Source organism: Ursus americanus, chromosome 32, assembly GCF_024610735.1.
Source record: "Ursus americanus isolate L20-20 chromosome 32, mUrsAme1.1.p, whole genome shotgun sequence".
In the NCBI taxonomy this organism is placed as follows: Eukaryota; Metazoa; Chordata; class Mammalia; order Carnivora; family Ursidae; genus Ursus; species Ursus americanus.
The window spans coordinates 29,618,659-29,629,183 of record NC_142158.1 but is presented as its reverse complement, the minus strand read 5'-3'; the positions used below and the strand labels follow the sequence as shown (position 1 = coordinate 29,629,183).

The 10,525-nt window shown below is 62.2% G+C and overlaps 1 protein-coding gene across 2 annotated transcripts; it reads right to left on the bottom strand.

Moving 5' to 3' along the window:
* Positions 1 to 382: 382 nt before the first annotated feature.
* HMGA1 (high mobility group AT-hook 1) lies at positions 383 to 8,605 on the bottom strand. Of its 2 annotated transcripts, none has more exons than XM_045795485.2 (6): positions 8,464 to 8,605; positions 8,106 to 8,219; positions 4,608 to 4,786; positions 2,782 to 2,865; positions 2,071 to 2,121; positions 383 to 669 (listed from the first exon to the last, which is right to left on the bottom strand). In XM_045795485.2, the coding sequence occupies exons 3-6, from the start codon at positions 4,740 to 4,742 to the stop codon at positions 616 to 618; spliced, it is 324 nt and encodes a 107-aa protein (XP_045651441.1). In that variant the 5' UTR covers positions 4,743 to 4,786; positions 8,106 to 8,219; positions 8,464 to 8,605; the 3' UTR covers positions 383 to 615. The 2 variants fall into 2 exon arrangements, with proteins under 2 accessions (XP_045651441.1, XP_045651442.1); XM_045795486.2 differs by having other exon boundaries at positions 4,641 to 4,786.
* Positions 8,606 to 10,525: the final 1,920 nt, after the last annotated feature.

The following is a 10,525-nucleotide window of genomic DNA, read 5'->3' as shown; positions in this document are numbered from 1 at the left end:
CCTTCCTTCCTGTGCCCAAAGGGGGCTGTCTGACCTAGAGCAAGGACCAGGCAAGGGGGGGAGGAGGAAGAAAAGTGGGTGTGAGCCGCACCTAGTGAGACACAGGCTGGTCAGGGGGTGTCCTGGGGCTGAGCCCCCCTCCCCATCGGCCATACCTGCTGCTGCTAGAGCCGTGGAGTGGGGCAGGTCAGAAGATGGGGCTTGGGCCCCTTTTAAGGCCAGGGGAGCCCTCCCAGGCCCCTTCGTGGGAAGCCAGAGGGAAGAATGGGGGAGCAGAAGGGACCCCCCAAAACCAAGAGCCCAGTCAGCAATGTCCCCACCACAGAGCATGGGGACGCAGCAGGGGCAGGGTGCGGCGAGGCGGGAAGTCGGCTTTGTCTGGAAGGGCTAGTGTGCGTGTGGGTGAGGGGTCGCTGGAAACCGAGACCGAAGGAAACTGCTCCCCACTCGGGCCTTGGGGCCCCGCAGCGGCTGGTGTGCTGTGTAGTGTGGCGGTGAGGGCGCAGGTGGGTGGCGGTGATGCGTGGGCCTGGGGGGGGCGGCGGGAGCGGAGCGGAGCTGTCCAGTCCCAGAAGGAAGCTGCTCCTCGGCAAGGGAGCAGGCGGCACGGCGCGGTCACTGCTCCTCCTCGGAGGACTCCTGCGAGATGCCCTCTTCTTCCTCCTTCTCCTGGGAGGGGGGCAGGCCGGTCAGCAGCAGTGCCAGGTCTGCGGCCCTCCCCCCACTGTGGGGGGGGCGCACAGGCCACGATGGCCCCCACCCCTCCCCGGGCTCCCTGGCTCTCCAGAAGGGGGATGAGTCAGGGCTGAGTGTGTGAGTGACTCAGCAACCTCCACGGCCCAGTTTCATTCATAAAAAAGGAAGAATTTAAAGGGAGGGAAAAAAACCCCATACACATGCTGCTCTCACACACAGCCAGGCCCCCTTGGCCCCAGGACCTGTGGGGGGCGCGCAGGGGTGGGGGCAGAGCTCCAAGTGGCAAGTGAGGAAGCAACCCGCTTTCCGTAGGAGGGGAAGGGAGAGGTGGCCAGGAAGGAAGAGGAAACGGGAAGGGGCGGCTGCAGGGTGCAGGAGCCCCCCCTGCTGGGTGCAGTGCAGGGGAACCAGGTGGCCTTGGCCCGCAGGGGCAGCTGCGAGGCTGCGGAGCCAGGCCGCGGGCTGACCCCAGGCCGGGGCGGGGAGGAAGGGGAAGTGTGTGCCGCTGGGGCTCACTCACTGGCCGGGAATGTCGGGACACCACACGGGCCTGCGGCCCCCGTGCCAGGCACAAACTCCAAAACAACTTGTTTCCTGTTACTCACTCCTGGGGCCCAGCCAGCACCCCCTAACCCCCCTCCTCACCCTGGTAGTGGCTCAGCTCGAGGAATGAAGGCCTCAGGGAGTTCAGGGAGCAGGTTGGGGGACAGAAAAGGGCCAGGAGGAACAAGGCTGGGGTGGCCGTAACTTCAGCAGAGGCCCTGGAGGCAGCCTCCCGACTCGGCCCACCTTCCTCCATGACCAGCTATCTGAGGGCTCAGAAATGGACGACGGGTCCCCGGTGAGGAGGTGCCGGCGTGTGGGATCACCTCACAACTCGCACATAGCACTACCCACCCCACCCAGGGCTGAGCTCCTTCGCTGCTTCTTCGTCCCTACCCAAGACCGTGGTGAGGACAGACCTCACCCTCTGCTCAGGAGCCTTCGTTCCTCATTTCTACTACGGGGCAGGGGGAGAAGGAGACTAGATGGCTTCCGAGTTCCCCCTAGAAGTTGAGTCTGTTCTAGGAGCAGAGGAAAGAGAAGGAGCCCCACCCCCCGCTAGGGCAGGGCAGGGGTTGAGTCTGGTTTGTATCTGGGACCCTTTACTTCTCATGGATACGGCCCTTTAAAAAGCCCTGGGCTGGGTGCCAGGACCCTGGGCCACACGCAAATCCCTTTCCCTCTCTAGGCCCGGGTAGGGTGATGATGTCGCGCTATTCCTGGCTCAGGTGGGGAAGAGCCACCCTTGCACGCTGAGCACACAGGCCTGGGCATCACCCATTCTTAAGCACCCTCCCCAGCAAACCACACTGCCACCGTCCCTTCACCTACCAGTTTTTTGGGTCTGCCCCTTGGTTTCCTCCCTGGAGTTGTGGTAGTTTTCTAGACGGGCAGAAAAGAGATCCACGAGGTCAAAAAGGTCCCCGGACAGTCCTCACCCAATGACCAGTGCCCCAATGGGGAGGGGCAGACCTACCTACCTCTGCTCAGGGCAGCCTGGGCCTCTCACCCCAGCAGGCCCACCCGAGTCCAGCTGGTGATGACTGGCCAGCCACACTGCACCCCCCCCCATATACACACACGCCCCCTACTCCCTCCTCCACCCATGACTCAGAGGATATGAGTCGTGTCTCAGAAAAAAATAAAATAAAAAACAAAACAACTTCTCTGAGAGGCTGCTACCACTGTGAATGTGGCCTTCCCTGCTTATCCCTACCCCCTCGGGATCCAGGGGGACCCCGGAATGGAACATTCTCAGCGCAGGGACTGGTGCAGCCGCCCCTTCCCTTTCCCTGACTCGCCTTTCTCCAGAGGAGGAAAGCTGTACGACTTCTAAGTTGAGTTCCCCATTGTCCTGGGCAGGACCAAGGCCCCCGAAGTGAGGCTTCCGTCATCACCCTGCCTTCCCCAATTAGCCAAGACCCACTGCCACCCATGCCAGGAAAGAGGGTGCAGGGGACAGAATCGGGACAAGCCGGTCCCTTCCCAGACCTCCCCACAGCTGTGGCCATGGGCAGAAGGGCCGTCCTCCTCCCTCCTTACCCGGGTCTTGGCAGCACCCTTGTTTTTGCTCCCCTTTGGTCGGCCCCGAGGTCTCTTAGGTGTTGGCACTTCGCTGGGTTCCTTCTGTAAAGACAGATTGAATAATCAGGGACACACAGATGCCACCTGTCCCACCCCTTTCAAAAGACACAGCTCTCCCCCACCCCCCAGCAAGACTGAGTCAGCAAGCCAGCACCCCGACCCAGAAATCCACAGGAGCCATGGCAGGCGAGCCCTCGTGATTCAAGTTCTCACTCCGACCATCTTTTGCTAAGCCCCTCCCACATGCTTCCCTGTGACAACAAGATGACAAGAAACCAGAAAAGGGAAAGGTGGCACAGGGGCAGCTCTGCCACCGCTGGGCTCTAAGCTCTTGGGCAAGACATGGAATGCTTGCGCCTCGGTTTCAACTGTAAATGGTGACAAGACTTTCCTCACAGGGTATCACGAGACTAAATGAAGGGTGTGGAAGTGTCCAGAACTGCGCCGAGACAGTTGCCTACCCACTGTGGGGGGATGCCAAAGAGGGGAAAGGACGCCCCCCACTAGAGGGAGCCTCCAGCCTCTACCTGCAAACTAGACTCCCTCCAGGCTGCCTCCTGGAGAAGGAATTACGCCCAGATGTTGGGAACCCAGAGATCCCTGCCGTGGTTGCTGCTAAAATTTTAATACGCCTGACAGAATAAAAAGCTGCCGCAGAATGCCTAGAAGCTGGGCAGTAAAGGCCTGTCAGCTACCATCTCAGGGTGGCTGCCCACAGGCTGTTTAGAACTATGGTCCAGTAACCCTGCACCCCCTCTCGGACACCCCCCTGTGGACCCCGGCTAACAGGCACGAGGTGGAGGCCAAGGGAACCAGACTAAGAGAATGACTTCCCTCCACACACCTCGGGCTCTGAAGAGGCAGCCGAAGCCCCCCACTCAGACTCCTCATGGCTCATGTCGCCCTGAAGTCAGTACAGACGGTGCTCTCCATCCTACAGATGGGGAAGCTCGAGGCCCATCGTGCCAAGAGCAAGGGTCAACCTCAACTCCTGTCCTCTTCCCCGGGAAAGGGAAGCAAGCCAGGCCTCACCAGCTGCTGCGCCTCTGAGAGGATCCAGATCCCCACCGCATGACAGGTGGCCCCCACAGCCTGACTGGCCATGCTCCCTAGGGTGCCCCAAAGTGCCAGGCCAGCCTTCTAACCCCACGGGACCTCAGCGGGGAGCAGGACCAGGGTCCTGAGGGTCACTTTCTCCCCAACTTCCCCACATTTTTAAGTTCTCGGGGCTTCCGTTTCCCTTTACAGAGATGGAACGGAGCCTGGCCCAGGGCCACACGAAGCAAGGCCCCCGGACAGGTGCTGGCCCAGGAGCTTTCTGTTATGGGCCTGGGATGAGGAAGTCCAGAAACTGACAGTTAGGTATTTAGAAATGTTTCTGGTTAATGGACAGAGTAGTACGTGCAATGAGCCTAAGGATTAGAAACCCGGAACGTGTACGTATACGCAACTCCTCTTTACTATGTTTTTACGAAGGCATTGGTCCATGACAGCCTGGAAGTGCAGGGTGCGTAGTTTACCAGGGTGTGAGCCCTGGCCCGTGTGACCACGAGGTCACTTCTGGCCTGGATGGTCTGGCACAGGCTCAGGGCTTCTCAGCCCCCGCTTCGCTCCTGGGGTCTCAGGAGCTGCCCAGCGTCGGCATGTGCTGGGGGAACACGCACATGCACAAACACACACACAGCAACAATTCTGCAACTCTCTGCTCCAGTTTTCACTTGCTGAGACACCTGGCACCTCCCTAACCCAAAAGGGTAAACCGAGGCAAAGGTTCGGACACCCACCTGACTCCCTACCAGCGCCGTCCCGGGACTCACCGGAGGCTGCTTGCGCGGCCTGCCCCGCCCCCGCTTCTCAGTGCCGTCCTTTTCCTGCTTGGAGGCCAAGGGCTGGCTGGACTTCGAGCTCGACTCGCTCATCTTCCCTTCTCTCTGGGGCAGGTGGAGGAGCGATGGCTGGGATGCTGGGAAGCAGGAAAAGTTGTTTTAAACACAACACTTTGCTTCGGCCACCTCCTACCCCCTTCACCACTCCCACCCTCAAAGGGCACTGTGGGAGCCTGCCTGCTCCCGGGGATACCCGGGATTCCTGCCCTGCTGAGGATCGGGCGATGGAGCGGGGTCTGCCCAGCCCCAGCACGCTGCTGCAGGGTGGGGCTGGGCCGTTGGCCCTAATCGGCTCCTTATCTCCCGCTCAGAAGGGTGCTTTGTTGTCTTGCCACCCCCACAGGGCCCAGGCCCAAGAGGCACAGCCAGCTCAGATGTGGGGGTGAGGCCACCTGGACAAACGTATAGATGGGGGGGAGTCCTCACACTGCCCGGGGTCCCTCTCTCTAGCCAGCTGCCCTTTCCCTGAAGAGAAAACCCAGCCTGAGCGGCTCATAGGCAAAAAGGGAGGAAAGGTGAGTGAGAGAATAAGCCCTGGACTCCCGGCAGCCATGGGCACCAGTCCCTGGCCTACCTGGCCAAGTGTTGCCTACCCGCCATGGTCCAAGCGTCAGGCCCAACCTGGACACTCCACACCAATCACCTGCCAGGGCTGCTGCCCACCCCGCCACTCAGCTCTACTCTCAGCGCTCTCCCCGGGGTAGAACCTTGGGGATTCAAGGCTGGGAACAGTTTTGGGAAGGGGGAAGATGGCTGAAACTGCAGCGGAGGGAGGAAGAAAAGAAACTCAAAGCTAAACGGTGAGTCGCCCCTTTCCCCTTGCGCCCACCCCACCCACCACCTGGGGTCCAGTGAACTCTTCCCCTTTGGTGCGTGTCTTCAGGAGGGAAAGAATTTCTCTGCTGAGACCCTTGTAACAGATGCTAGCTGTCCTCCCCCACCTGGCAGGGCTGGTCCTCAAAGCTTCTTGGTTCTTTTCTAGCATCTTCCCTCTTCTCAGAGGCCGTTTTGGGTTTAATCAGCCCTGCTAATTTTGAGTTTACCTAAACCACCCGATGCAAGGAGAACCTGGCACCCCGCATTTGGGAGCCTCTTCCAGAAGCTTAAAAAAAGACAGTGAGGGTCCTCCTCCCACTCAGTATGAGCCCCCTGTCTTCCCAGCTGCAGAGCCACGAAACCAGAGACCCATGGCTCTATACCCCCCTGGTAACCAGTCCCTGGTTGCTGTGGGCAAAGGGTGGGCCCAAGCGGCTTCCCTTCTAAAAGACTTTCAGTCTGTGAAATGGGGGTAAGGATAAGACGGCTACCTCAACTACCTTTCCACACTGACGCCAAGGATCAAACCAGATCATAGTGAAAATATATCCACAACGGGAAGTCCTCACCCCAATCAAAATGAGAACTAGAACATTCGAAAATGACTTTTCTTTCCCCTTTTCAGATTTTCAGACAACTTCCAATTTTAACTCAGTGAGAGGGAAAAAAGTTTTTTTGCAAACTTGTGACTTTTGGAGGGCTTGAGGCCCCCAGCCTCAAGCATCAAGATTCTCCAGACGGCGAGACTTTGTCTGGTAATTATTCTATTTTATAATATTTCAGACTTGAAGACCCTTTTAAACAAGGTGGCTGGTGATTTATCCTGCTCCGTCATTAGTGGCTTGGCCTGCTCTGTAATTACAGGCAGTGATTAGAATCTTATATTACACCACAGGTTCCCCTTCAAACTAAACATCAAAATTAATCAGCCTAAATGAGTGCTGACCTCATATGAGGTCTGCTGAAGGCCCCCTCACAGAGGGGGTTCCAGTTGGGCCAAGCTAGCCCCTAATCCCAGAAAGCCTGGGCCCAGCAAGCCTGGGAATCCTGGTGGGTCTCCGGGAAACTTCTTGCATCATCTGGAGCTCCCCCCCATCTCTTACTACTGGGAACCCTTTAATCCAGTCTCCAACTGCCCCCCCTCATCCAGGCCTCCAGGAACTGAATGAAGGCCTGAGGCCCTCTCTGGTGAGACCAACAAATGCTTGTCTCTTCCACCTGTTTCTGAATATCAGAGGCCTGGCTAGGCGAAGCCATGTTTAGGGCCCAACCCGAATCCTTCAGTTTGTAGTAAGCCCTTCTGGGCCTCACGCTTGTCCCCTCCAAACATCATGCATACAGTGTGTATTTTCCACAAATGCTTAGGGAATCCACGAGAACGACTCTAGGAAACCATCATGGGGCTCCCTTGTTTTCGGAAAAAGTAGCCCAGAGAGGCCTGATGAGTTGCCCAAGGTCACACAGCAAGTTGGCGAGCAGGATAGAGTAGGTGACTGGCGACCCCTCTAGCCCGCCACTTTCCTTAACCGCCGGGAGACTGGTTAAGTGCCTGTCGCCCCCTGCTCCAGACCCGGCCCCAGGGTGACTCTGCAAGTGTCCGTGCCGGGCCGTTGCAGGTCGGCCGGCGGGACTAGGGGACAGAGCGCGCGGGGGGAGGGGCACGGGCTGCTCTTGCAGGCGCGGGAAACTGGTGCACCCCGACCGCATGCACCGCCACGCGGGTGCACCCGGCCCCACTTCCTGCCAGAGGGGGCACCCAAGCCCGCCTTGGGGCAGGAAACCTGGCGCGCGCGGGCGCGGGGTAGAGGAAGAAAGCCACCTCCCTCCGCGCCCTCCCCGCAAAATAAAGCCCCAGAAAAAAAAAAAATTGAAACGGGGAGTCAAAGGGACTAGTTCCAACAGAGCCCTGCAAAGCAGAGAAACCTGTTTGTGGGGGCGGAGGGCAGGCCCGGCCCTGGGGGCTGAAGAGGCGCGGGCCGGGCCAGAGGTGGGGTCGGGGTGAAGCCCCAAACCCAGGCCCGCGATTCGGCCTCATCTGCGTAGGGGGGCACCCGGAGAAAGGCCGAGCGGGAACAGGGCCGAATTGTGGGGTTCCTGCCCATCCCCCTCACTTCTAGAACTTCCCCAAGCTGCGGGGGGCGCCCGGCCCCCCACTCGCCTGCTGCGCCGCAGCCTGCTTCTCTCCCCGCCCCCCACAGCCCGGGCCCCGGCTCCGGCTCGGGCTCCGGCGGGAGCCGCGGCCGCGCGAGGTGCACCGGGCTCCGCCGGGTGCACAACTCGCGCTCGCCGCAGCCGCGCGCCCCCTCCCCCACCGCGCGCCTTTCCCGGGTCCCCGCCCCCCGCAGGGCGCCCGCGGCGCGGGGGAAGGGGTGCGGGCGCCCTCCCCGCGCCGCCGGGCCCCGCCGCCCGCCCCCGCGCCGCGCGGCCCTCCCCCGCCGGCGGCTCGCGCAGCCCCGGCCTGGGAATAAAGCCGGAGGCGCGCGCTGCAGCCCTGGGCGGCTTGCAGGAGGGGCGGCGTGCAGGCGGGGGCGCGGGCGCCCCCCTCCGCCGCCGCCGCCGCGGGCCCCGGGGACGACTCACCGCGAGCTCGGCCGCCGGCCTGCGGTGCGCGCTCCGGGCTGCCGGGAGCGACGGTGCTGGGCGCTGAGGACCGGCCTGGCTCCGCCGCCGCCGCCGCTGGTAGCAAATGCGGATCTGAAACCGGGAGAGAGAGCAGAGGCGCTCAGAGACCGCCGCCGCCGCGTGCTCGCCGCCCAGGCCCCCGCGGGGTATTTATCTGTCACATCCAGGCGGGGGGACAAAAATATTCACCCTCCCCCGAAGGATGGCGAGGGGCAGGAAGCTAGGCACGGCCCGTGCGCGGCCTCAATAAATAAATAATTTAATTAAATGATAGATATAAAAAAAAAAGAAGCCACCGGAGGGGCCGCGAACTCACGCCTTCTTGGAGCCGCGCCAGCGCCAGAAATAGCCCGGGCTCGGAGTCCCAATTAGAGGAGCGCAGCCCCGGCTCAGGGGAGCTTAAAAAGAGCGACCCAGGGGCAGGGGGGACGGGCCCGCCCGCGCCAGCCGTGTCACTGTGGGGGGCGGGGCCATGCAAATGAGCCCGGGGATTTAAAAGGGCGGCCGCCCGCCAGCCGCCGCCGCCGCGCGGGTGGGTGCTGACTACGGGGAGGGGCGTGCGGTGCCGGGTGCCTGGGGGCGGGCGCGCGGGAGGCCTGAGCTGGGAACCCGAGGCGACGGCCCACTCCCCACTGTCCCGGGCCGGGAGACATGGGAAGGTGCACAGAGGGGGATCACCGAGGTTTTCGCTGGGGGGAGGACGTCCTTACAGCCTGGAATAGGGGTCCCTGGGAGAGTCACCTCTAGGGGCCTTCCGGGCGTGTGGGCCTGACGCCCGCGGGGCGCGTTGGCTGTGGGCGGGCGTTCGTGCCTGCGGGGTCCGCGCGGGCGGGAGGGGGTGGAGAGAAACGAGCCTGTGAGAATTCCGCGGCCTACCCGCCGCCCCCTGCGCCCAGATACGCGGCTCGTAGATTTCCCCTGGGCGGACAGGTGTCAGCATGTGCATTTCAGTGCCAACCTGCGTGTGGCTGACTGGTGAAATACAAGTCTTGTGAAATTCAAACGTGAAACTTGTGAAATCCAGAGTTTTCGCTTATTAATGGCCGCGAGTAAGCCGTAATCAAGGTGCAGCCTCCAAGCGAAACAAGCGATTGGCTCGCTTGCAGGTAAACCTGAGGGTGGATTCATTCCTATAGGTGACCTGGATGGTGTTTCGGAGATACGCCTTCCCACTTTGTGCCCTGGCCCTCTCCGCTGTGACTTTTAAGAAAAATAAGAAAGCGTGAGCCAGTGGTCGCCTGGAAGCACTTTGAGGGCAGGGACTGGGTCTACGCAAGCCATACCCGCCACGCGTGACCCGCCCGGCGCCTGGCGCAACAAAGACTTGTTGCACGAATGAGAAGGAAGCCAAAGTGGAAAGATGGCGGGGAGGGCGGTGGGAGAAGAAAGGGCGCAGTCTAGAGCGGCGCGCCCTGCAGGCCGGGCCCGGGGCCTTCTCGGGCGCACCTCCCCGCCCCTGGTCTCTGAGGCGGCCTTCCACACCTCCCGTGATGCAGGGAAAAGCAATGCGGCCCAGTGACACACGGCTGTGACTCATGTTTTTCTTTGCTCCCCTTCTTCCTCCCCGGTCGGCCGAGGCCCCGGCCCAGCCCCCTCCTCAGGGGGCGAGCCGGCGATGGAGGGGGACGCCTGGAAAACCCTGAGCCCGGAGTGGAGGCGGGGTGGGGAACCGGAGGGGCCGGGCCTCCTACTTTCAGGAATGTTTCAGGAATGTTTCCGGTGGGGGTGGGGAGAGAGCCGGGAGTGGGCCCAGCCCCCACCCGGGGCGGCGGGCTGGCGCTCCGGGCCGGGGGCAGCACGTGCTCGGCCGGGTGGGGGCGGGGGCGCCTGGGCGGGAAGGCGCTGGGGGCCCTCGGAGCGGGTTCAAAGCGGAGGGCGCGGGCCTGGGGCCGGCCCGGGCCGGGGCTCGGGGTGGGCCGGGAGGCCGCCCTCGGCGCGCTGGCTCCCCGCCCCGCGCCCAGGTGAAACGCAGTTCCTGCGAAGTGCCCAGGCTGCCCCTGGAGGGGAAAGGAAGTCACCGAAGGGCGGCCGGAGGGGAGAGGAGGGTGGAGGGGAACGCCAGGGAGAAGCTGGGGGAGGGGCGGCCTGCCCCTTTGTCTGGAGCCGGTGGGTGGGGGTGGGGCGGGGTGGAAGGCGCGCTGCTCCCTCCATCTTTGTGCCCTGCGTGCCGAGCGCGCGCTTAGTAGGCCGCGAGTTGAGTTGGCTGGAGGCCTTGAGTTAGCTCGAGAACCTTTGCAACGTTGAGTGGAAGAACGAGCCTTCAGTTCTTGCCCTGCTCCCCTCAGGTCACGGTTCCCCGCCAGCAAGCCGGGCCCCCATGTCAGGCCGGGGGGTAGCCCTCGCAGGACCGCGCGCCCCTAGACACGGCCCTCTGCAAG